Source organism: Hypanus sabinus, chromosome 6, assembly GCF_030144855.1.
Source record: "Hypanus sabinus isolate sHypSab1 chromosome 6, sHypSab1.hap1, whole genome shotgun sequence".
Classification (NCBI taxonomy): Eukaryota; Metazoa; Chordata; class Chondrichthyes; order Myliobatiformes; family Dasyatidae; genus Hypanus; species Hypanus sabinus.
In genome coordinates, this window is record NC_082711.1 from 15870557 (window position 1) to 15897129 (window position 26573).

Sequence of the window (26573 nt, forward strand, 5' to 3'; positions counted from 1 at the left end):
TTTGACTGCTATTGTTGTATGCGTGAAATTTGCTGTTTCTCCCATGACCATGTGAGCTTCACTCGGGTACTCTTACACTGGTTGATAGGCTACTGTAAGTTGATCCCTAGTATTGATGGATGATTGGAGAATCAGGAAGAACCAATGGGTCTGTGAGAAAGATTAGGTTACAGTAATATAAGTGGGGAATGCTTTGAGAGTGGGCATAGACTGGATTGGTTTAACTAATTTCCTTTGTTTGTTGCAAGGTAAGATGCATTTTCCAGTCATTGTCGAACAATTTGTTGAACTTCCACTTTACTCTAAATTTCAATTCAATTAACACCTATTGTGTGAAAGACATAGTGTTCCATCATTATTTGTATGATTGACCTTTCTACTCATTTCTGGCACATTTAGATTCCATCTTCACAATATCTCCTGTCCCTTCCATGCACTAGCCAGACTCCACTTAACTCACAGCATGCCATTATTCAAAACCTATTTCCATAATCTGCAATAACAAGTCCTATCTATATTCCCCACTGGTTACCCACTGGCATCTTTCACATTTCCTAGATTACAAGAACCTTCTTAAAATGCATCCCATTGAACAAGCTTTTCACCATTAATACTTTAGTTCAGCATCCATTTCTTGAACTGTGTGTAAAGTGTTTTGGAAATCAATATTTTTAAATAGCATTTATAGACAATAGACAATAGGTGCAGAAGTAGACCATTCGGCCCTTTGAGCCTGCACCGCCATTCTGAGATCATGGCTGATCATCTGCTATCAATACCCAGTTCCTGCCTTGTCCCCATATCCCTTGATTCCCCTATCCATAAGATACCTATCTAGCTCCTTCTTGAAAGCATCCAGAGAATTGGCCTCCACTGCCTTCCGAGGCGCAGCATTTCAGATGTATTCCAGAATTTTGCATTCCAAAATTTTTATTTTAAAAGTTGCTGGCTTCATTCATTTTATACACATTAACCAATACAATAGCTACAATCATTCCTTCAGTATCGCTGAGTCAAAATCATGTAATTACCACTCTTAACAGCACCATGGGTGTACTGGCACCTCAGGGACTACAGAGGGCAGCTCATCACCACCTTCTCAAGGCAAATAGGGCTGGGCAATAAATGCTGGCTTAGCTGGCAATACCCACATCCCGTAAATGAATAAATTAAAAAAAGCACTATTAGGGAACAATTTGTATGAAAGGTGCTGATTTAGTTATCATTTTTTCTATTAAGGAAGTATCTAGTATTTTATGTATTTGATATGTTTTAATAGAGTTCTTCATTACAAAATCATTGCAAAGTGAAAATAACCATTTTGTAAAAATACTCACATTGATAATTATGTTTTATTTCAGAGCCAAGGATATCCTTTAAGACAAAATTGAAAGATGTTGAAGTTGCAGAGAAGGAAACAGCAACCCTCCAGTGTGAAGTTCCTATTCCTGCCATACAGGCCAGTTGGTTCTTGGAGGAAATAGAGATAGCTGAAAGTGCTAAATATGAAATAGAAGAGGAAGGCACCTTTAGAAAACTTACTATAAAAGATGTTACTACTGATGATGATGGTGTCTATATCTGTGAAATGAAAGAAGGCAGCAGAACAGTTGGCGAGTTGACAGTAAAAGGTGAGGCGCTGCTGATACTTGGATTTCAGTGATGTGTTTAAAATGGTAAATAGTTAACTTCTATTAAATTGTTACAGAGTTAGAGCACTACAGCACAGAAGCAGGCCCATCTGCCCATCCAGTCAATGGCATCCTGGTTTTCTGCCTAGTCCCATCTTTCTACACCCAGACTATTGTCCTCTATATACCTATCCATTATGATCTATAATATGGTCCCATTAATGTCGTCCCCTTTTTATTCCTCAGTTCCACATAAATTTTCTCTGTAGACAAGCCCTTCGTTGTGTCCTCTCTGAGCCCTGCAGTGACATTTTCTCTGTTGAATAATGCCATCCCTCCCTTTTTAATGCCTTCTTCTCCATCACATCTAAAACAATGGAATCCTGGAACATTGAGCCCTTCCTACAACCAAGTCGCACTGATGACTATATCATCATAATTCCATGAACAGATCGGTGGTGTTAGTTCTCAGGAGTAAGCGTCGGCATGGACTAGAAGGGATGAGATGGTCTGTTTCCATGCTGTAATTGTTATGTTTTTATAAGGTTCTGAGTTTCAGTGCACTGAAATCCATATAACTCAAAACATTAGTCCCACCATGCTCAACCTTTCAGGTTTCCAATTTTGCTTGTAGTCTTACCTACTCTCTCCACAGAAACTCTACTTGCTTTCCTGCCCCAGTGCAACTCTTGTTTCAATCCCCCCCCCCCGAGCAGTTCTAGTAATATCACCTTAGCCTCTGTTTCTCATGCTGAAGCCTCTTGAGCCAAAGCCTCAGCTCCCACTCTAGTACTTGCCACTCCCACAAAGGCCATTCTGCTTGACACTATCTTTTTTTTGGTAGCTGCTAGTTAGGAAATTACCCAACCAATTATTACCTAATAATTAGCAGCTGAACATCTTTTATAGTCTTGCAAAACTCATCTCTTTATGTCTCCCACTTCTTGTTCTGAGATCCCTGCTTCTCAATTCAAGTCCCAGCTCCTGTCTATTAACCAAATGCTTTGAAATCTTGAAGCAATAGATCCATCATTTATATTATGCTATTTGAAGAATTATGTTCTTAAGTCTTATATATGCGTACTCATACACACTATATGTATATATATTTACACACACACACACAAAATAGCATTTGTGAGAGTTTTCTGGGGAATCTGATAATGTCCACTCAAGAGCAATGATTCATTTACAGTTGCCTGATATTGTTACAATTTTGCCCTCTATTCTGTTAATTATATTATTTAGCTCAGTTACATAAATTCATACTCTTTGCACAGATCTGAATTTTCCGTCAATGTAAATTATCTGATCATACAAACTGTAGTGACTACTTCAAGTTGGATGTCAGTCCTGCTATATTTTAGTTTCATGGACAAAAAATGAATATTTTGCTTTACAGCTTTACATTCCAATGGTGATTATCAAATTATATTAATTAAGCATTTTGTATAATTTATTTTGTTCTGACATATGGAGAATTTAAATTGAGTGAGGAAGGTTTAGGGCAAATATCAGTGATAGTTTTTTTCACACAGATTCCAGTATGTGCCTGGAATGAATTAATAGGAGTAGTAGTAGAGGCTGATACACTAGGGCCATTAAGAAACTCTTAGATAGGCACGTGGATGAAAGTAAAATGGAAGCTTATGGGCTAAGTTTGAAGGAAGGATTAGATTAATTGTAGAATAGGTTGGAACACAGGTAGGAAGGTTGTTTCATTTAGTTGTATATATGTAGTAGTAGGCAGCCATCGATCCCAGGGGATGATGGGTTTGAGCCTCTGGGGGACTGTGTCCTCTCCAGGGCGCAGCCTAGGTGGGAAGATTTGAAGAACCAGCTGTTACCCATGTAACGGGATCCCCCTCTCAATGTCACTGATGTAGTCCAAGGGAAAGGCAAATGCTGATACCGATTGGCACCAGTGTCATCGCAGAGGTTGCTGGAGTGAAGTTGTAACCAACATCAAACTGCCTTAGGGACCCTGACTCCGCATTTCTTCCTCTGGGTTTACTGCTGAAGCCTTTCCCATGGGTGGGTATGGCTGCAAGGCAGTGGAGGTTTAAAATTAAGAGTTTTTCTTCTCCTAGGCGGGCTGCCATCCAAGGCTGACAAGTCTCATCTGCCCGAAGCAATTGGTTTTGAGGCACCAATGGTCTGCCTTTGCCCCTTCTCTTGTCAGTAGAAACAGTTCCGCCAGGCCTAGTAGCTAAACTGCATGTGAAGACCAAGAGTTGGACTGTGTTGTCAGAGGCTGCTAGAGTTGCATGCCATTTGGAGCACTTTATAGGTAGTGGGAACTTATCTCCCAGTTATGACAGCCTTCGGAACTGTGTATGTATATAATCAGATGATATTAAACTTGAACTTGAAATAGGGCTATAAAGAGAACTTTTGGTACATTGACCTTTATAAATCAGGCCATTGAAATGAGTAATTGGATGGTTTGGGTGCAGGTAGATGGGACAAAGCAGAAGACCAGGTATACATGGATTTGATGGGTCAAAGGGCCTGTTTCTGTGTTTTAGTACTGTATGGCTTTATTAGAAGACTTTAAAAAAAAGTTTTAAATTAAAAATGTTTCATTTACTGGTTTTTGGAAAAACAGTTCAGAATTATAATGAAAAGTTAGACTTTAATTTTCAAGAAATTACATGATCTTATAGACTACAACTGCTTCAGTTAGGTGCAGTGAAATATCACATATAATAGTATAGGGAGGCCATGTTTTTAATTTTCTTGTTCATCTTTTTCATACAGGTAATATTGTTAAGAAGCTTCCAAGGAAAACTACTGTACCAGAAAATGACACAGCCATTTTTTGTGTGGAATTGAGTAGTGGCTGTAATAATATCAGGTGGATAAAGAATGGGCAAGACCTACAACCAAATGATAGAATGACCATCGCTGTATCTGGCACTCGACACACTCTAACAATTAGAGATTGTAAATGGGAAGACGCTGGAGAAATAGCACTATTGGCAGATGACTCTCGAACATCAACTCAATTCACAATAACATGTGAGTTTTAAGACACCTGTTTTTACTATCTTGTCCTTTCAAAAGAAGAAGTTTTATTTGTGTGTTTGTAGTTACTTACAGCTGAGACAGGTTCATACAGGTCTTTACATAGTGACATCAGTGACAATATAATATTCTAAAAGCTAGATTATTCAGCAGAAGTTCACTCCTCATTTTCATATAATTAGATATCATAACTTCCCCAATGTACTACCAACATTTCCTCTCCTTTGAAGACATAGATGCAACAAACTAGGAGCTGGAGGAGGCCACCAGCTGCTTCATATCTGCACATCCATTCAGTGTTCATGGTTAATCTATACTGATTTCAACTCCACTTTTGTGTAAATTGTCCTCAAGACATCTTTATTAACTAAATTCTGAAATTTTTGTGTCTTTCTCCATGGTACAAACAGAAAAGAAATATTCTTCAAAGACTGCTCATCTCTGGCAGCTCTATGCATCGATGTTCACTGTGGGACTGTATTCTCTCTCTAGTTACTTGTTTTCTCTTAATATGGAGGAAATTTCTTTAGATTCTCCTTCTCTGCCAAAGCTATCTCTTTTTGCCCTCCTGATTTGCTTCTTAAGTATACTTATGCATTTCCTATACCTCTCCAGGAAGTCATTTGATCCCAGCTGATTGTACATGACCTATGCCTCCTTTTTCTTCAACAGTGTCAAATTATTCATATTCCAGGATTCCTTCCCCCTGACAGCTACACTCTTTATTCCAATAGAAACTTGCAGACCTTGAACTCTTCTTATCTTGCTTTGAAAGGCCTCCCACTTGCTAAATATTCCTTTGCTCATAAGTAATCAACTCCAAGTTTCTGGCTAATATTGTCAAAATCTGCCTTACCCCAACATACAATAGAATTTTGTTACCCTTTATTACCATTTTCTGGGGGCTATGGACTTGCACCCATTGAATTCTTTTCCTTAATCTCGGGCCTGATCCAGCACTGTATTTGTCCACCAAGCTAATTCTATCGCTTACCATTAGTGTTTCATCTGTCACTTTCTTCCAGTGTATCATCTTCATTTTGTTCCCCAGCGCTTGCTTTGTTCTCATTCTAACTGGTTTATTTCTCTGTCACTTTCTTACCTTGTGCTTTTATCTTTTAAGTTGTTCTTCAGTCCTTGAAATGGTTGAGCAACTATTCTTGTCAGTTTTGTCTCCGTCATCACCTAGCTAAGTAGGTGATGCATCATCAATAACTCACTCTGAGACGTAAGGCGAGATATCGGCTTTTATTGACTGAAAGAAGGAACCAGAAGTGAGTGACCATCATACTACGTCCTGGAGACTGAGGCTGAGCATAGGCCTCAGATCGCCTTTATACAGGGGCCTGTGGGAGGAGCCACAGGAGCAGTCAGCAGGGGGCGTGTCCAGACAGGCACATGTAGTTCACCACAGTAGGTTTACTAGTACCTGCTTCTATTTTCGTATATCCAGGCTTAGCCCAAGAATCACTAGCAGTTTTCCCATCCTGCATCTTTGTCTTTGCTGTCCCCGAAGACCTCTTCCTATTTCTCATTGATATGTTTCCCCTTGTTAACATAATCTGACAGTGTATTATCAGTTTCCACGATGCAGCTGATGAAACCAGATTTACTTCAATACCTCTTTATGGTTTTCGCAGGGATTGCTCCCTATGAGACTCCCTTGTCCATTCGTCACCCCCATACCTTCCCACTGATCTCCCTCCTGGCACTTAGCCTTGTAAGTGGAACAAGTGCTACACCTGCTCCTACACTTCCTCCCTCCGCCATTCAGGGCCCCAGAGTCCTTCCAGGTGAGGCGACACTTCACCTGTGAGTCGGCTGGTGTGGTATATTGTGTCTGGTGCTCCCGGTGTGGCCTTTTATATATTGGTGAGACCCGACACAGACTGGGAGGCCATTTCGCTGAACACATCCGCTCTGTCGGCCAATGAAAACAGGATCTCCCAGTGCCCATGCATTTTAATACCATGTCCCATTCCCGTTCTGATATGTCTATCCATGGTCTCCTCTACTGTCTAGATGAAGCCACACTCAGGTTGGAGGAACAACACTTTATATACCGGCTGGGTAGCCTTCAACCTGATGGCATGAACATTGACTTCTCTAACTTCCGTTAATGCCCCTCCTCCCCTTCTTACCCCATCCCTGATATATCTAGTTTCCCCCCCTCTTTTGTTCTCTCTCTCTGCCCATCACTCTGCCTGTTCTCCATCTCCCTCTGGTGCTCCCCCTCCCCCTTTCTTTCTCCTGAGGCCTCCCGTCCCATGATCCTTTCCCTTCTCCAGCTCTGTATCCCTTTTGCCAATCACCTTTCCGGCTCTCAGCTTCACCCCGCCCCCCCCCCCCCCCTCGGTCTTCTCCAATCATTTCACATTTTCCCCTCCCCCTCCTACTTTCAAATCTCTTACTATCTTTCCTTTTCTTTAGCCCTGACGAAGGGTCTCGGCCTGAAACGTCGACAGTACTTCTCCCTATAGATACTGCCTGGCCTGCTGTGTTCCACCAGCATTTCGTGTGTGTTGCTTGAATTTCCAGCATCTGTAGATCTCCTCGTGTTTACTTCAATACTATATATTTTGAGCCTGAGTGATTGTTGGGAAGAAATCTTCTTTAACCAAACACTGGAGAGGTTGATAATATTAGAAGCATAGAAACACAGAAAACATGCAGCACAATACAGGCCCTTTGGCTCACAAAGCTGTGCCAAACATGTCTTTACCTTAGAAATTATCTAACTTCTAATTATCTAATGGTTATCCATTGCCCTCTATTTTACTGAGCTCCATGTACCTGTCCAGGAGATTCTTAAAAGACCCTATCATATCCGCCTCCACCACTACCGCCGGCAGCCCATTCCACGCACTCACCTCTCTCTGCGTTTAAAAAAAAAAACTTACCCCTGACAATTTAATCTTTGGCTCTCCAACAAAATTTGTTCCATAGTTACCAAATTTAACCTTTCCCTACCAATAGTCATGTGCTAAAACATACCCTTCAAAGTACAAAATACAAAATTAATTTTATCATCATAAAACATATATGTCACCATATATAATCGTAAGGTTCATTTTCTTCATAACTTGGTATCCTGATCTGTAGTCTTACCATACGTCCAAACTACTTAAACTATTATTTCCACCACTTCAGTAGTGCCCTAGCTGTAGCTCATCTACTGTTGATGTCCTCATGTATATCACTAATATTCAAATATAGCTATAACTAATACTGGAGATCAGTTTGTACCTGTGGGGCTCAGGAAATTTACCATGAAAATCTGGTCTCTAAATTCTCTATTACATTGACATGGTGATCCAACTTGGTTTGTTCTGCTTCCTTTGCAGCCATGCCATTTGACTACCATGACTATACCTACTCAGGTTCCACTAAATCCATCCTGTAGAACATATATGTCAAACTCGAGGCCCGCGGGCCGGATTTGGCCTGCGGTGGAATTATCTTTGGCCCACGAGATAATATCTAATTACTATTAAAGCTGGCCCCAGTAATCGAAGCGCCTATGGCGTATGATATGGCTAATGCTGAGTTTATTCAGGTACCAGGTTTTCAGGGTTTTTAGTGTTTATTCGGTTTCCCTGGTTTATTTCCTGAATATCATTAATGAATACATTTTTTTTCTATTAGAGCTGGCCCGCCAGTATATTGCATGCACCGCTAATACTACAAATCCCACAATGCACTGCCAGTGCATTGCTCGTGCTTGCCTTACTCTCTCATCAGCATCCTTATGGCGCTAGTCACGTGTGGTCAACTTTCAGCTACCCCTCACCCCAAAAATGGCTGAATGAAAGGTGGACTTTGAAAACAGGGGTTTTCAAGGCAGGTGGGAGGCAGAGTATATGTTTGCAGACATAAAGGGCGAACCTGTTTGTCTTGTGTGCGGAGATGGTGTGGCTGTAATTAAAGAATATAACGTAAGACGACACTATGAAACGAAACACTACGACAAATACAAGCATCTGGGCAAGAAACAGAAGCCCGCGATGTGCGGTCAGAAGAGTGGATTGGTGGGCAGGATCCGGGAGAAGATGCAGGAGGAAAACGGTGCAGGTGAGCTGACAGCTTATCACTGCATCATACACCAGGAATCGTTGTGTGGCAAAGCCTTGAAAATGGAACATATAATGAGCACCATAACACGAGCAGTTAACTTCATAAGAACCAAAGGTTTAAATGACCGCGAGTTCAAGTCGTTTCTGGAGGAGTTGGGTTCAGAATATAATGATTTGCCCTATCACACAGAGGTGCGATGGTTAAGCCAAGGAAAAGTGCTGAAAAGATGTTTCGAGTTGCGTGAGGAGATCTGTCAGTTCATGGAAAGCAAAGGGAAAGACACGACAGAGCTCCGGGATAAAAAGTTGCTTTGTGAAATGGCATTTCTGTGTGACATCACGAGCCATCTCAATGCGCTCAACCTGCAGCTTCAGGGGCGGGGTCGTGTGATCACAGACATGTACGCTGCAGTGAGGGCTTTTAAAACCAAGCTGCGCCTGTGGGAGACGCAGATGCAGCAAGAAAACTTGAGCCATTTTCTGTGTTGCCAAACTATGAAAGAGCAGGTTTCTACCGCAGTGTTCCCACGTGCAAAGTTTGCTGAAAAACTTAGCATACTTGGTGCCGACTTCACACGGCGATTTGCCGACTTTGAAGCCCAAAAAAGCAGGTTTGAACTGCTCAGTAATCCATTTGCAGCTGACATGGAAAGCGCACCAAACAGCATACAAATGGAGCTGATTGAACTCCAATGTAGTGACACACTCAAGGCAAAGTATGACTCGGTGGGCGCTGCACAGTTTCTACGTTTCATTCCCGACACAATGCCCCAGCTGCGTACCCAAGCTGCTCAAACACTCTCTATGTTTGGCAGCACATATCTGTGTGAACAACTGTTCTCTTTGATGAAGATAAACAAAACATCACACAGGAGTCATCTTTCTGATGAACACCTTCACTCAATTCTGAGGATTTCCTCAGCTCAGAGCCTGACTCCAAACATTGATGAACTTGCATCCAAGATGAGATGCCAAGTATCTGGCTTAGACTAGTGTGAATCAGAGTGTTGGCCTGTGGAAAAATGTTTTCATTAGAAATTACTCCGGAAAAGCTGCAGATAAAGCCATAAGAAATAAATGCAACTGATTTTTTATTTATTTAATGTTCAATGTTGTTTTTGTAGGCAATAACCTAAGCTTTGTTAGTTCCAGGTTAATATGTGTAATAAATTCATTTCAATAAGTTTTGCAATAAACGCTGAACCAGTCCGGCCCTCGACTTGTACCGATTTTTTAATTTTGGCCCACTGTGTATTTGAGTTTGACACCCCTGCAATATACGAGGGGTGATTGATAAGTTTGTGGCCTAAGGTAGAAGGAGTCAATTTTAGAAAACCTAGCACATTTATTTTTCAACATAGTCCCCTCCTATATTTACACACTTAGTCCAGAGGTCATGGAGCATACAGATCTTGGACCTCCAGAAAGTGTCCACAGCAGGGGTGATTGATAAGTTTGTGGCCTCAGGTAGAAGGAGATGAATTATTAACTTCAAACTTTCTGCATAATCACTCAGTTGAACTGCATGTGCATGTAACGAGAGTTGTATAACTCATCTCCTACAAAATGCTGGTGGAACACTGCAGGCCAGGCAGCATCTATAAGGAGAAGCACTGTCGACGTTTCGGGCCGAGATCCTTCATCAGGACTAACTGAAAGGAAAGATACTAAGAGATTTGAAAGTAGTGGGGGGAGGGGAAATGCAAAATGATAGGAGAAGACCGGAGGGGGTGGGATGAAGCTAAGAGCTGGAAAGGTGATTGGTGAAAGTGATACAGAGCTGGAGAAGGGAAAAGATCATGGGACGGGAGGCCTCGGGAGAAAGAAAGGGGGAGGGGGAGCACCAGAGGGAGATGGAGAACAGGCAGAGTGATGGGCAGAGAGAGAGAAATAAAAACAAACAACTAAATATTGTCAGAGATGGGGTAAGAAGGGGAGGAGGGGCATTAACAGAAGTTAGAGAAGTCAATGTTCATGCCATCAGGTTGGAGGCTGCCCAGCCAGTATATAAGGTGTTGTTCCTCCAACCTGAGTGTGGCTTCATCTTGACAGTAGAGGAGGCCATGGATAGACATATCAGAATGGGAATGGGACGTGGAATTAAAATGTGTAGTCACTAGGAGATCCTGCTTTCTCTGGCGGACTGAGTGTAAGACCATGTCCTGTTATAGATGGCAGTTAAACTTTTTAATATGATGCAAATAAAAGTAACAGGTCTGTAGTGAGTATTAAGAGACAAAAGAGTGCAACATTTTGGTAAATATTGGAAGTTCTGACCCATAGTGTTTATTGTGGGTAACTGAGAGCAGAGGCAGCTGACTTTTAAGTATAATGGCTAGAAAATTTAATTGACAGGTAATAACATTATTTTCTGCAGTGATGGGTATGATGGATTTCTACCAGTTGGTGGTTGATGTAGGACAATTAATTTTCAATGTATTGTTAAAGAGTCTTAAAAGGACATTGAACAGATAAAGAAAAGGTGTGAAATATTAATGGGCTAATTTAGCATCGATGTTCCTGTCATTGTCCAGAGAAGGGGTACCCAATCTTTTTTATGCCGTGGAGCCTTACTGTTAACTGAGGGGTTCATGAGCCCCAGACTGGGAACTCCTGGTCCAGAGGATCTTCCTCCATATGCCCTACCTTTGATCCTCATATCCACTTGAGTCCTAATGTTCACCCTGCTATGTTGAAGTGCATGCAACTCAGTTTATGTTTTAACTGGGATTAGAGATGTGCTGTAACTCAGTGGTTCTCAACCTTTTTCTGCTTGTTAACCACTTGAGACTTTCATTTACCTCAGAAGACCCCACCCTCCATTGTCTCTGTTGTACAGTATTTTTTCATCAACTGTACTAATTATTCTGATATAAGGTCAATATTTATGTTTTAACAGGTTATAGGTGTTATAATATGCTAAATATAATGTTACAGGTTTATATGAAAAATATAACAGCAATACAATTGTGAGAGTAGGCGCTATAGAAAATTAATAAATGTTAAAGAATTCACATGAAAATCTCACGTGAAAAAGTATCAGTATTGAATATACATTTAAAAATCAAAGTAGCTTTTTAGGACTCATTTAAATAGAAGCCCTGAATATGGCCCAGTTTGATGATTCAAAGCAGTCCTGTAAGTGCTCCTCCATCTCTCTTGATCATGCATTTGCAGTTCTCATGTCTAGTGCTGAGGCTCTCAGTTTCTGTCTATATAGATGTATAGTCAAAATAAAGCCAAGAAAGCAAACTTGACGAAGTGCAGGTGTGGGCTGGCATAGTAAGCAGCCTTGTTGGTGGTGTAACAGTGATCCAGTCTATTGGCTCGTTTGATTCCACAGGTGACGTGTTGGTGGTAGTTTGTCAGAGATTTCTTCAAGCTGACTTGTTTGAATTACGCTGCAAATGTCTGGGAAGGCATCTGGGTGTGCTGTCTTATGACTATTGATCACGATGCTTAGCTCCTTCAGTGCCAGCTTGATGTTTGCCATTGATGGAATGTAATGATGGTAGAAATCATCCTGAACAGATAGATTAGAGAACTCTTGATGGACAGCTGTTACAGTTTGAGGGAGCAGGACTGAGATAAAACCGCTACGTCTGTGAATCATGATGAGTTAATCATGAAACAAATGCTACCATCTCTGCCTTTACCTTAGTTGATGTGGACTAGGTAGGCCAAAGGGCCTGTTTCTGTGCTGTACTTATCTATGACTCTATGATGCTGCTGTCCATGCAGTAGAAGGTAAAACCTTTGGGCTGGAGCGGATGTCTGGAGTGTTGGGGGTGAGCCATGTCTCTGTGAGGCAGAGAACCCAACAGTTCCTGATGTCTCTTTTGTACTGCAATCTTGCTATGAGGTTTTCAATTTTATTTTCCAGAGAGTGAGCATTAGTCAGGAGGATGATGGTAGGAGGGGGGTGTTGGGGTTGGGTGTGGCCTTAGGGCCCTGCGCATTTCCAGCAGCAGGTGTGAAGATGTAATGTCTATTGTTATAAGGCTTTTCCCTGTGGCCTTTCTTAAAAATGGGAAAATTGTTTTCTCGTGGGCCCCAGTTATGCCTGCCTTTTCATTGGCTATGTAGAACAGTCCATGTTTTAAGCCTTACCTGGTATTGCTCCCCAACTCTACCTCTGCTGTACTGATGACTGCATTGGGGCTGCTTCAGTAACTTTGCCTGTAACTTCCATCTTGCCGCTAAATTCACTTGGTCTTATCTGACACCTCCTTCCCCTTTCTCGATCTCACTGTCTGCATCTCTGGAGACAAACTGTCAACTGACATCTTTTATCATTCCTGCTGATTCCCATGGTTTTCTTGATTATACCTCTTCCTAACCTGTTTCTTCTATTATGGAATCCTATTCCATATTCTCAGTTCCTTTGTCTCTCCCTTATCTGTTCCCAAGATGCAGCTTTCCTTTCCAGGACAACAGAGATGTCTTACTCCTTCAAAGAACAGTGTTTCCCTTCCTTCTCCATTGATGTTCCCCTCACCTGCATCTACTCCATTTCTCGAACATCCATGCTCACCCTATCTTCCCACTGCCTCAATAGTGATTGAATTCTTTTGTTCTTACCTAATACCCCATGAGCCTCTGCATCCAACACATCCTTCTCCACATCTTCTGCCAACTCCAAAGGGATCCTACCACCAAACATAACTTTACCTTCCCACCCCAACTCACCGCTTTCCACAGGGATTTCACCCTCCGTGATCCCCTTGTCCATTCAACCCTCCCCACTAATCTCCCTCTTGGCACTTCTCCCTGCAAGCAGTGAAAGTGTTACACCTGCCCATTCTCCTGCTCCCTCACCTCCTTCAGGGCCCCGAATAGTGACCAGGAGAGGCGACATTTCACCTGCAAATTTGTTAGGGTATTCAGTGCTGCTAATGCAGCCTCCTCTATAGTGATGAGACTCATTGTAGATTGGTGGAGTGCTTCATCGAGCACCTCTGCTCCATCTACCAAAAGCAGAATTTCCTGGTGGCCAAACTTTGTAATTTTAATTCCTATTCCTGTTCCAACACGTTGGTCCATGGCCTCCTCTTGTGTCACAATGAAACCACCCCCAGGGTGGAGGATCAACACCTTATATTCTGTCAGGGTAGCCTCCAATTTGATGCCATGAATATCGATTTCTCCTTCCTTTAAAAGATTTTTCCCTCCCCCGACCCCACTTCTATTCCCCGACACTGGCCTCTTACTTCTTCTTGACTGCCTGTAACCTCTCTCCCTGGGTCCCCTCCTCCTTTCCTTTTTCCTATGGTCCACTCTACACTCTTATCAGATTCCTTCCTTTCTAGCCCTCTCTAATCAACTGTATATTCATTTCCATGGATGCTGCCTGACCATAAGATATAGGAGCAGAATTAGGCTATTTGGCCCATCGAGTCTGCTCCACCATCTCATCATGGCTGATCCATTTCCCTCTCAATCTTAATTTCCTGCCTTCTCCCATTTCCCTTCATGCCCTGGCTAATCAAGAATCTATTAACCTCTGCCTTAAATATACCAAATGACTTTGACTCCACAGCTGCCTGTGGCAACATATTCCACAGATTTACCACTCTCTGGCTAAAGAAATTTCTCCTCATCACTGTTCTAAATGGGTGTCCCTCTATTCTGAGGCTGTGTCCTCTAGCCTTAGACTTCCCCACCATAGGAAACCTCATTTTCACATCCACGCTATCGCCTTACAACATTCAGTAGGTTTTAATGAGATTCCCCCCTTCTCATTTTTCTGAATTCCAGTGATTAAGCCCAGAGCCATCAAACACTCCTCATATTATAAGCCTTTCCATCTTAGAATCATTTTCATGAACCTCCTTTGAACCCTCTCCAGTGTCAGTAAATCCTTTCTTAGATAAGGGACCCAAAACTGCTCATGATACTTCAAGTGAGGCTTCGCCAGTGCTTAATAAAGCCTCAACATTACATCCTTGCTTTTATATTTTTGTCCTCTTGAAATGAATGCTTTTGTTGCATTTACCTTCCTCACCACAGACTTAACCTGAAAATTAACCTTTAGACAATCCTGCGCAAGGACTCCCAAGTCCCTTTGTGCCTCAAATTTTTGTATTTTCTGTCCATTTAGAAAATAGCTAATCCTTTTATTTCTTCTACCAAAGTGCATGATCATACACTTCCAGACACTGTTTCTCATCTGTCACTTCTTTGCCCATTTTCCTAATCTGTCTTAAGTCTCTCTACTTCCTCAACACTACCTGCCCCTCTACCTATCTTTGTATTGTCTGCAAACTTGGCCACAAAGGCATTAATTCTGTCATCCAAATCATTGACATATAATGTAAAAAGAAACAGTACCGACACAGACTCCTGAGGAACACCATTAATCACAGGCAGTGAACCAAAAAAGGCTACCTTTTTTCCCCACTCTTTGCCTCCTGCCAATCTGCCACTGTTTTATCCATGCTAGTATTTTTCCTGTTACACCATATACTCTTGTTGAGCAGCCTCGTGTGGTGCCTTGTCAAAGATCTTCTGAAAATCCAAGTACAGGTATCCCCTGCTTTATGAATGTTTGCTTTACGCCACTTCGCTTTTACAGAAGACCTACATTAGTAACCTGTTTTTGCATTACAAAGAGGATTTTTGCTTTTACGAAAATTTTTCCCATATAAATTAATGGTTCTTTGCTTTACGTCATTTCAGTTTAAGAAAGGTTTCATAGGAGCGCTCTACCTTTGTAAAGGGGGGGGGGTGGAACACCTATACACAACATCCACCAATTCTCCTTCGTCTATCCTGCTTGTTATTTCTTCAAAGAATTCCAACAGATTTGTCAGGCAAGATTTTCTCTTGAGGAAACCATGCTGACTATGACCCATTATGAGCCTTCAAGTACCCTGATGGTGGCCAGTGTTCCCTCTAAAGTGTGCGTGCACACATCTTTTGCTACTAGTGCACAAAGGAATTTGAACTACGCACAAAAGGTCGTCACCCTGTACCTCATTGGCATGTTAAGTATATTTCTCAGTCATACACAATCACATTTCCTTTTCCAGTTCCTGATGCAGATGGTGTTGAAAACATGAAGTTTGCGATGGTTTGTCTGCTGATTTTAGAACTGGTTCATTTATACTGTTTCTATTGAAGAAATTACTCGGTGCACACGTCATTGGGCCAAAAATTGTACATTACAAGATTTTTGCACCCAGTGGTCATTACAAATTAGTGGGAACGTTGGCCACCACCCTTCCTTCCTCCACCAATTTAAGACCTTAATTACTGATCCATGCCTATCCTTTTCCATGATAACTTTAAAGTTGATTAAATTGGTTTATTATTATTTTTGTGTGGGACCACGTCAAACGCCTTTTGAAAATCCAAGTACACAACATCAACCGATTCTCCTTGTTTGTCTATCCTGCTTGTTATTTCTTCAAATAATTCCAACAAATTTGTTAGGCAGGATTTTCCCTTGAGGAACCCATGCTGACTATGGCCTATTTTATTATATGCCTCCAAGTACCCTGAGACTGCATCCTTAATAATTGACTCTAACGTCTTCCCAACTATTGCGCTCAGACTAACAGACCCATACTTTCTTTTCTTCTGCCTCTCTCCCTTCTTGAAGAGTGGAGTGACATGTGCAATTTCCAAGTCTTCCAGGACAATTCCAGAGTCTAGTGATTCTTGAAAGATCGTTACTAATGCTTCCACAATCTCTTTAGCCACCTCCTTCAGAACCCTAGGGTGTACACCATCTGGAACAGGTAATTTGTCTACCTTCAGACCTTTCAGTTTCCCAAGAACCTTCTCTGTAATTATGGTAACTTTACACACTTCATGACCCTTGACACCTATAACTTTCTGCATATCACAGCTGTGCCTCTGGCACTGAGTCAGCCCCGTGGCTCAGAAGGGTAGGGAACAGAAGAGGATGGCAGCAATAACAGAAGGCTGTCTCGTCAGGGTGACAGATAGGCAAATCTCGGGTTGCGAAAAGGAAGCATGGTTGGTAGTTTGCCTCAGGTGCCAGTGTCCCCAGTGTTTCTGTATGCATCCACAATGTCCTGAAAAGGGAGGTGAGCAATCAGAAGTCATGGTAGATACTGGTATAAGTGACATAGGTAGAAAAAGGGAGGAGGTCCTGAAAAAAGAATACAGTGATTTAGGAAGGAAGTTGAGAAGCAAGACCTCAAAGTTAGCAATCTTGGGATTGCTGCCTGTGCCACGCAACAGTGAGGATGCGGATAGGAGGTGGCAGATAAATGCGTGGCTGAAGAATTGGAGTAGGGAGTACCCATAGTGCTTTTCCCTTACATTCCTTCTTCACCTCCCCTGCCTATCCTCTCCCCCACCCCTTGATCTTTCCTCTGGTTTTTCACTTGGCACCTTCCACCCTCCCCCCAACTTCTTTATAGGGCCCCTGCCCCCTCCTTCTTCAGTCCTGACGAAGGGTCTCAGCCCAAAACGTGGACTGCTCATTTCAACAGGTGCTGCCCGACCCTCTAGAGTAAGTTACGTGGTCGGCACAATATTGTGGGTTGAAGGGCCTGTAATGTGCTGTAAATTTCTATGTTCTTTGATAGGTGGAGGGGTAAGTAATGCTGAGGAAGCAATGCAATTGTAGCAGAACTTTGACAAATTGGAAGAATGGGCAAAAAAGTGGCAGATGGAATACAGTGTTGGGAAATGTATGATGCATTTTGGTAAACGAAACAATAGTGTGGACTATTATCAAAATGGGGAGAAGTTCAAACATCAGAGGTACAAAGGGACTTTGGAATCCTCGTGCAAGACTCCCAGAAGGTTAATTTATAGGTTGAGTCTGTGATAAAGAAGTAAACTGCAATGTTGGCATTTATTCCAAGGGAAATAGAATATATAAGCAAGGAGATAATGCTGAGCCTTTTGTAAGACACTAGTCAGGCCGCATGGTGTATTGTCAACAATTTTGGAGCCCGTATATCAGAAAGGATGTGTGGTCATTGGAGAGAGTACAGAGGAGATTCACAAAGATGATTCTGGGAATTAAGGGGTTAACATATGAGGAGCATTTTGCAGCTTTGGGCCTGTACTCACCGGAATTTAGAAGAATGCAGGGGAAGATCTTATTGAAACCTACCAATTGTTGAGAGGACTAGACAATATGTGCAGGAGTAGGCTATTCAGCCCTTCGAGCCAGCACCGCCATTCACTGTGATCATGGCTGACCATCCACAGTCAGTACCCCGTTCCTGCTTTCTCCCCATATCCCTTGGCTCCGCTATCTTTAAGAGCTCTGTCTAACTCTTTCTTGAAAGCATCCGGAGAATTGGCCTCCACTGCCTTCTGAGATCCACAACTCCCTGGGTGAAAAAGTTTTTCCTCAACTGAACTACAATACCAGAGATACACCAACAGTGAGGTTTAAATCGCAGGGGAAATACAATCCTGCAGATACAGGAACAGTGAGGTTTAAATTTCACTGGAAATACAATCCTGCAGATACAGGAACAGTGAGGTGCAAGACAGAGATGAACCACAAAAGTAGAGACACATCAGCTGAAATAGCTCAGTTGGGGAGAGTGTTAGACTGAAGATCTAAAGGTCCCTGGTTCAATCCTGGGTTTCGGCAATGGTGTATGTTTATTGTCACCACAATAGCATAGCAGTTAACGGGGAGGATGTGGAGAGTATGTTTCCTATGGTGGGGGTATCCAGAACTAGAGGACACAGCCTCAAAATTGAGAGGCGATCTTTTAGAACAGAGGTATGGAGGAAATTTTTTTAGTGAGAAGTAGTGAATCTGTGGAATGCTATGCCACTGACTGCAGTGGAGGCCGAGTCTGTGGGTATATTTAAGGCAGAAGTTGGTCATTTACTGATCGGCCAGGGCATTAAAGTATATGGTGAGAAGACAGGTTTATGGAGTCGAGTGGGATCCAGGATCAGCCATGATGGAATGACAGAGCAGACTCAATGGGCTGAATGGCCTAATTCTGCTACTATCTCTTATGGTCTTATCATGTTTTCCACAATGAACAGTGACACTAAATACTTATTCAGTTCATCTACCATTTTGTTGTCCCCTATTACTACCTCTGCAGCATCATTTTCTAATGATCCAATATCTACGCTTGCCTCTCTTTTGCATTTTATGTATCTGATGAAACTTTTGGTACCGTCTTTACTATTATTGGCTAGCTTACTTTCGTATTCAATCTTTGCCTTAATGGCTTTTTCAGTTGCTTTCTGTTGGTTTTTAAAAGCTTCCTAATCCTTTCACTAATTTTTGCTCTATTATATGCCTTCTCTTTGGCTTTTATGTTGGTTTTGACTTCTCTTGTTAGCCATGGTTATGTTATCTTTCATTTTGAATATTTATTCCTCTTTGAGATATGTACAGTGCCTAAAAAAAGGTATTCATCCTGCTTGGAAGTTCTCATGTTTTATTGTTTTACAACATTGAACCGCAGTGGATTTAATTTGGCTTTTTTTTTGTCAGTGATCAACAGAAAAAAAAGACTCTTTTGTATCAAAGTGAAAACATAGTAATATCTCTGTATTTTTTCCCAGCTCCCCGGAAAGTTCCACCACATCCCCCAGTCAACCCTGTGGTCAAAGAAAAGACAGCAACATCGGTTACTTTGGCCTGGTCACTGCCTGTAGATGTGCCGCCTGCCCCCGTGACTGGATACATAGTCCAAAGAAAAAAAGTAGGAAGCAATACCTGGACACGATGCCACACTTCAGAAAGGGTAGAGGCACAAGAATTTACAGTGAGTGCCTTGCAAGAAAGAGCTACTTATCAGTTCAGAATTAGTTCTGTTAACAACTTTGCTCAGAGTGAATACTTAGAAGTCCCAGGAACATTTTATATTGGTGAGTGTCATCTTTCTTTTTCTTCAAGCATATTCTCCATTAATGTTGCTTTATATCCATTTTCTTTCATTCAGAAATAAGCTATAATTTTAACAGATGTATGGAAAAATTACAACAGAGAAGTTCCCATTTAGTTCACACTGTGCTGGATGGTCTCTCCAGAAAGGACTGCAATATTTTCCTTTCAATCACTTATTCACTTCACTTTTCGACATTGCAGTTAGACCACACTTCAAACATTGTGTACAGGAAGGATATGATAGCAACAGAGAATGCAGAAGAGATTCACTGGAATGGAGGGCCGTAGTTATAAGGAGAGTTTAGATAGTTATGTTTTATTCTCATTGGAATATAAGAGGCTGAGAGGTGGGTTACCTTATAATTCATGAGGTTGGATCACAGGATAGATAGAAAATTCTGCCTAAGGCAGAGTCTAGAAGCAGGGGGCACAACTTTAAGGTTAGAGGGAAGAAATTAGAGTACAATTTGAATTTAAGAGCAAGTTTTTCACACCAAGAGAGTTGAATATGTAGAGTGAGCTGCCAGAGCAAGTGGCAGAGGCTGATACAATCACAGCACTTAAAAGGAACTTTGACAAGTATTTGGATAGGAACAGTTTAGAACATTATGGTCTTGTGCAATGAAATGAGGTTAGTGTAGATAGGCATCAGGGTCAGCATGTAAGGTATGGATCAGACTGCCTGCTTCTGTGTGGTACATTTCTCTATGATGCTATCATCATGAATGAATCAGGACTCAGCAAATCAGGTAGCATCTATGAACGGGAGTAATAGTGTTTTGAGCGAAGACCCTTCATCAGCACTCTGTTATAATACATTGGGGCCATCAACTAATTAAATCCCTAATTACACTGATTCTTTGGTCTGACTGATGCATATCTTTTTTTTTCTCAATAATGCTTGGCCGTTTTAGCTATAAAGACTGGGCCACAGATGCCTATTATATTCAGTTCCCACCAGGTGACTGTATTAAAAAATCCTGAAGTGTTTGTATTTGACCTACTGCTACACAAACATTTAAAATCTACAAAATCAAGTATGGAGGATGTCAGTAAAGATAATTTCATTTTAACTTGATAATTCACCAATAAAATGTAGATTATAAAATCAGTAGTATCTTATTTAGTCTTTAGGTTCTCAGTAAAATGAATGTAAAGTAGCTTGGATGTCATGGCTAACAAATAATTGTATTTTTTCTGTCAGAACCCAGAGTTTCCATTGAAAAACCATTGCAAGATGTTGAAGTTCCAGCTGGTGAAGAGGCTACTTTCATTATTGAACTATCCTCTGTTGCTCCTGGAACGTGGTTCATGAATGAAAAAGTTGTCCAAGACAGTGAGAATTATATAATGCGGAGTACTAAAAATATACATACATTAATTATCAAACGAGTGGACAATGAAGCTGATGTGAAGTTTGTATCTAGCAATGCTGAAAGCACTGCTAAATTAAGAGTGAAAGGTATTGTACTAAATAGTTCAGATTCAGATCTGTTTATCGCATGTACATAGTGAAATGGATTGTTTGCGTTAACACCCAAGACAAGCCCCTTTTCCATTCTCACACCTACCTATTTTTAAATGGTTGCCACTGATTTGAGTTTCTTATTAAATTCCTCAATTACTTGACAAAAATGTTATTTTCTTAATACATTTCTATTTTAATATAAGAGTGGAGGATGTTTCAAGTGCTTTACTTGGCTGTTGATAACTTCATTGCACTAGGCTGTGATATGCTATTGTTATACTTAAATTTCTGTGAATACGCAAGGTATTCTGAATGGTAACAATAGGATATAGTACCATAATAATGCAGGTTAACCACTGATTTCTTGGCATCCTCGGTTCCTGAGCCTTGCTGGATTAAAGTTTTTGCTGGATTAAGACAATAATAATGGCACAATAATGATGACAAAATGGACAGTAGAAGCATTTCATCCAGGTGAAATTGTACCATGTGTCTTGATCTCACCCTGTGTAATATTTCTTGCATCCAATAAAAATTCATTAGATCTTGTTCCATCACAAAGGTACGTTTCTCTAACCCTTTAATTGAATCACCCAACAACTCAAATAACTTGTCAATAGTACATCTTTAAGTTTCATCTGTTTCATCATCATTGCTGCCATCTTCATCACTTGCAGTATTTTTATCAGCATTCAGAACACAGTCTATCAATTCCGAGTCCATAAGGTGATGCACAACAGGGGTTTCGTTGTCGACAATCATCCACTCACGTCCACTTTCTTCATTAAGATTACTTGCTATATCTTTGAAAGCAGGTTCTGTAATACTTCATGCATGTGCAAGCAAATAATGAACAGCTACTTTCTCCTTTGGTACACAAAATCCTATAAAATCGTCAAGTTTTTCTTCAGGCGCATTATCAAACATTAAGGCAGACCACAACTTATGCCAGCTATTCTTTAGTGTTGAAGGTTCTACTTTCTCATACTATTTATTACAAATTGCTATAAATTGCACTTTGCACATTTAGACAGAGATGTAACGTAAAGATTTTTTACTCCTCATGTATGTGAAGGATGTAAGTAATAAAGTCAATTCAATTCAGTTCCTCGAGCAATGAACCAAAGAATGTCCTTCGTGTTAAATTCTTTAATAAAGGTCTGTACAATTGCCAGCATTCACCTCCTCTAACAGATGTTTCATGAAAAGTGAGCGATATTTGGCCTTGTAATTTCATCCAAATTAAAAGAGGTGCCAAACTATCAGTTTCCAGAAAATCAGTGGTCAACCTGTCCTTTAAGAATGCACCCTTGGCAGACCAGAATCCATATCAAGTGTTGAACAACTTTCTATATTCAACAAGCATTTTACATAGAAATTTTTGTGACTTTCTCTTCTTGTTTTCCTAGTTATAATTATAAATTGATAATCTTTTGCAACCAGTTGTTTAATTGGAAAATATACTTATCCTACTCTCACGATTAAAACCTTCACAGTTTCAAAAGCTTCTTAAATTTACTCTAGGCTATCCCTACTGCAAAAGAAGCAGTTCCAATATCTTAAACCCTCCTCATCCCTAGTGAAGCTGCATTTAACAGTGTTTAATGCTTTTGTGTCCTTCCTTTGATAGAATGCTCAAATATATATTTGGTATTTAATTTGTGGTTAAATTACCCAGTATAGCTGAACTTACAACTTACCGGAGAGCATTGTCAGCTTATAAGAAAATATTGTTTTATATCAACAGGGGATGGACTGGAGCATGACAAGTTCTAAATTAGAATAAGTACTGCACTGCAAAAGTCACCTAGACAAAAGATAGCAAGCAGATTAAATTAGTCAGAAAGTTTCAATTTCAAAATTTAAATCAGCACCATATGTTGAAAGTCACCAGTATAACTCTTGCAAGTGCTAGGATTTACAAATGTGTTAAAAATGGCACTAAACTGCATCTCTTCTGTGCATGTAAACAATACAAGAAATTTGTTGGTAAATATGAATGTTGAACTTAAAAGTTGGTGTTTAAATGCCAGTTAAGGTAAGGCTTAGGTAGTTCAATGTTTCTGAGCCAGTTCTCCGGAAAGGAGGATAATTTGGTCCTATTCTGATTTTGTGGGCTTGGAGGGCCAAATCCAGCTAATGAGAACTGTGGACGCTTCCACAAATGGCTATGTTATGAGTGGTGGTCTTGTCGCAATATGCCCAAAATTAAGATGTAGTGTTCCTGAGTGTTCGGCCTCATAACAGTGCAGGAGACCATAGATGGAAAGATGAAATTGGAAGTGAGATGGTGAATTAAAGTTGCAGGCAACTGGAAGCTCAGGTTTATTTATGTGAACTGAATGCAGATACTCCATATGTAATCACCCAGTATGCATTTTGGTACAGTAGGCCCTCCTTATCCGCGGATTCTGCATGCGCGGATTCAACCAACTGCGGATTGGGAAAACCTGGAAGTTCTCTCTCCAGTACTCGTTGTTTGAGCATGTACAGGCTATTTTTTCTTGTCATTATTCCCTAAACAATACAGTATAACAACTATTTACATAGCATTTACATTGTATTAGGTATTATAAGTAATTTAGAAATTAGTTAAAAGTACAGGCAGTCCCCGGGTTATGAATGAGTTCTGTACCTGAGTCTGTTTTTAAGTCAGATTTGAAGTTGGAACAGATACATCTGGCATTATTTAGCGTCAGTCAAACGTTTTTCTTAGTGTATAGTGCATATTTTACCTTTCTATGCATATAAAACACTTAAGAAATACATGTACTTCAATAATTAAACCACTGCGTCGCTTAATAATAATTGTAGCTTTCATTGGTGCAGGGCCTTTCAAATGCTCCATTAAAATTGTTCCGATCGTTGACCAACTGTAGCCAAACCAAAGGCTTTTCCAATGACCGATGGCGTTTCACATCTTTCGGATCAGTTTATTACTTCCACCTTATTTTCAATCACGATCGTGATTATTTTCATGAACAGTAACACCGCGGATTCAGAGCTACGCCAGGTCCTAATGTCCACCGCATGGAGACATGTTAAATAAAGTCTGGGGTCCCGCTGAGTCCTAAAGACCACCGCACTGAGACAGGTTAAATAGGGACTTCAGCATCCGCTGGGGTTGGGGGGGGGTGGGTCTTGGAACCAATCCCACGTGGATAAGGAGGGCCGACTGTATCTCCAAACTATATTCTGAGCATTAAATTAGTACACGAGTTTGGAAGAGGTGTGAGTGAATTAGTGTTTCATCAGGAAGAAGTGTTTGGATCTCTGGAGTGCAGAAAGGGAAGAGGCGAAAGGGCAGGTGTCACTTCTCTCACTTAAGACAGAGATGAATTATGGTAGAGGTGGATAAATATTTGGTTAACAAGTGGGTAAAGATTTATGAGGGGTAGATACAGTATGTAGGGGTTAGATAGATGTCTTATTTAATGTCAGGTTCAAAGTCTTCTGTTTCTAGATATATTTATATCTTCATATGACTTAAAGCATGAATTATAATAGAAATATATTTGTTTTCAGATGCAGCTGTCAGATTCATAAACAAGCCAAAAACTCCATCTGAAGTTACAGTAGTAGCCTCAGAATGTTTGGAATTGTCTTGTGAGGTGTCACCAGCTAATGCTGTGGTCATATGGAGAAAGGATCAAAAAGAGGTTAAGCCGGACCAGAGGATAAACATCATCTCTCAGGGAACACAACGCAAACTTGTCATCAAAAAAGTGCAGCAGAGCGACCAAGGAAACTACACCTGCACATCTAATGATGACAGTCTAACATTCCAAGTTAAGATCAAAGGTAAGAATAAGTTTGCTCATTGCTTTAAATATAACAGGTTGTTGTATTAAGTTATAAAGCAGATAACAACTCGCTCTGCCAAGTTTAAGTCTCACAAATGAAGCTTCCACTTGGACCTGTGATCATCAGTTGTCAGTTGTGAAAAATTAAATTTAGCATTTTGTCTTCCTTCCTCTTTGCCCTAACGTTTTAGAAACATAGATAACCTACAGCATAATGCAGGCCCTTCGGTCCACAAAGTTGGCTGAACATGTCCCTACCTCAAATATGATGCACCATCAATAACTCTCGGAGATGGGAGGCGAACGATAGGCTTTTATTAGCAGCAAAAGTGACCACAACATCTTGGAGACTGAGGGAGGAGCACTGCCTCCAATCGCCTTTATACAGGGGTCTGTGAGAGGAGCCACAGGAGCAGTCAGCAGAGGGGCGTGTTCAGACAGGTATACACATAGTTTACCACATTCACCTCCCCCCCCCCCCACTTTTTTTTAAAAGAGAGTCCCCACGGGGCGAAGTTTCTTACAAGTATATTTACAGGTTAAGTCTGTCAGGCGGTCGAGTCTGTCGCTGCGATCTACGTAGCACCGGTGGTGATTGCACTGGTGATGGTGGTTGCACTGGCTCCAGCCTGACTGGAGGTGCCAGCCCGTTAGGCGTCAGTAACCCCTCATGCATGGCGTCTGGTATGGGAGTGTCGTGAGGAGTCTGCGTAGGGCTTGCTGTGCGCGGGGTCTCGTGGGTGTATATATACATTGGTGGGTACGGGGTGGGTGTCTGGTGCTCCTGTGGGCGCCAGGTTGCAGACGGAGACTGTGTCCTCCCGCCCATCAGGTAAGACCACGTAGGCATACTGGGGGTTTGCATGAAGTAGGTGAACCCTCTCGACCATCGGACCATCAGGGAGTATTTATTGCTCCTCGCATGTTTCCGGAGCAGCACTGGCCCTGGGGACGTCAGCCAAATTGGTAGGGTGGCCCCAGTGGCAGGCTTCCTGGGAAAAGAAAAGAGTCACTCATGAGGGGTGGCATTGGTGGACATGCATAACAGGGAGCGGATGGAGTGGAGTGCCTCAGGGAGGACCTCCTGCCAGCGAGAGACCAGCAATCCCTTTGACCTAAGGGCTAAGAGTGTGGCCTTCCACACAGTGGCATTCTCCCTCTTTACCTGTCCATTCCCCTGAGGATTATAGCTTGTGGTCCTACTAGTAGCAATACCCCTAGCCAGCAGGTACTGGCGCAGCTCGTCACTCATAAATGAGGACCCTCTATCACTGTGGATATAGCAGGGATATTCGAACAGAGTGAAGAGCTGGCGCAGGGCTTTAATGACGGATGTGGCAGTGGTATCGGGGCAGGGGATGGCGAAGGGGAATCGCGAGTACTCGTCGATTATGTTGAGTAAGTACACATTGCGGTAGGTGGAGAGAAGGGGGCCCTTAAAGTCGACACTCAGTCAGGTGGCCTTGATAAGTTGTGCCTGTTCAGGATGGTAGAAGTGTGGTTTGCACTCAGCGCAGACTTGACAGTCCCTGGTCATTGTCCTGATTTCCTCAAGGGAGTAAGGCAGGTTACGAGCTTTCACGAAATGGTAAAGTTGGGTGACCCCCAGGTGGCAAAGATCTGCATGGAGGGTGTATTGCTGGTCGAGCTGCGCACTGGCACACGCTCCCCGTGATAGGGCATCAGGGGGCTCATTGAGTCTTCCAGGCCAGTACA

At 41.6% G+C, this 26573-nt stretch overlaps 1 protein-coding gene and 1 non-coding gene across 2 annotated transcripts in view; both read left to right on the forward strand.

The window, feature by feature from the left end:
* obscnb (obscurin, cytoskeletal calmodulin and titin-interacting RhoGEF b) overlaps positions 1–26573 on the forward strand; it is a 533110-nt gene that overhangs the window by 25374 nt on the left and 481163 nt on the right. The window contains 5 exon segments of the mRNA XM_059971780.1: positions 1362–1631; positions 4392–4652; positions 19262–19567; positions 20791–21048; positions 24580–24855. Coding sequence (XP_059827763.1) covers positions 1362–1631; positions 4392–4652; positions 19262–19567; positions 20791–21048; positions 24580–24855 — 1371 coding nt within the window.
* trnaf-gaa (transfer RNA phenylalanine (anticodon GAA)) lies at positions 18247–18320 on the forward strand. Its single transcript has one exon. It is a non-coding gene; the product is annotated as a tRNA-Phe (tRNA).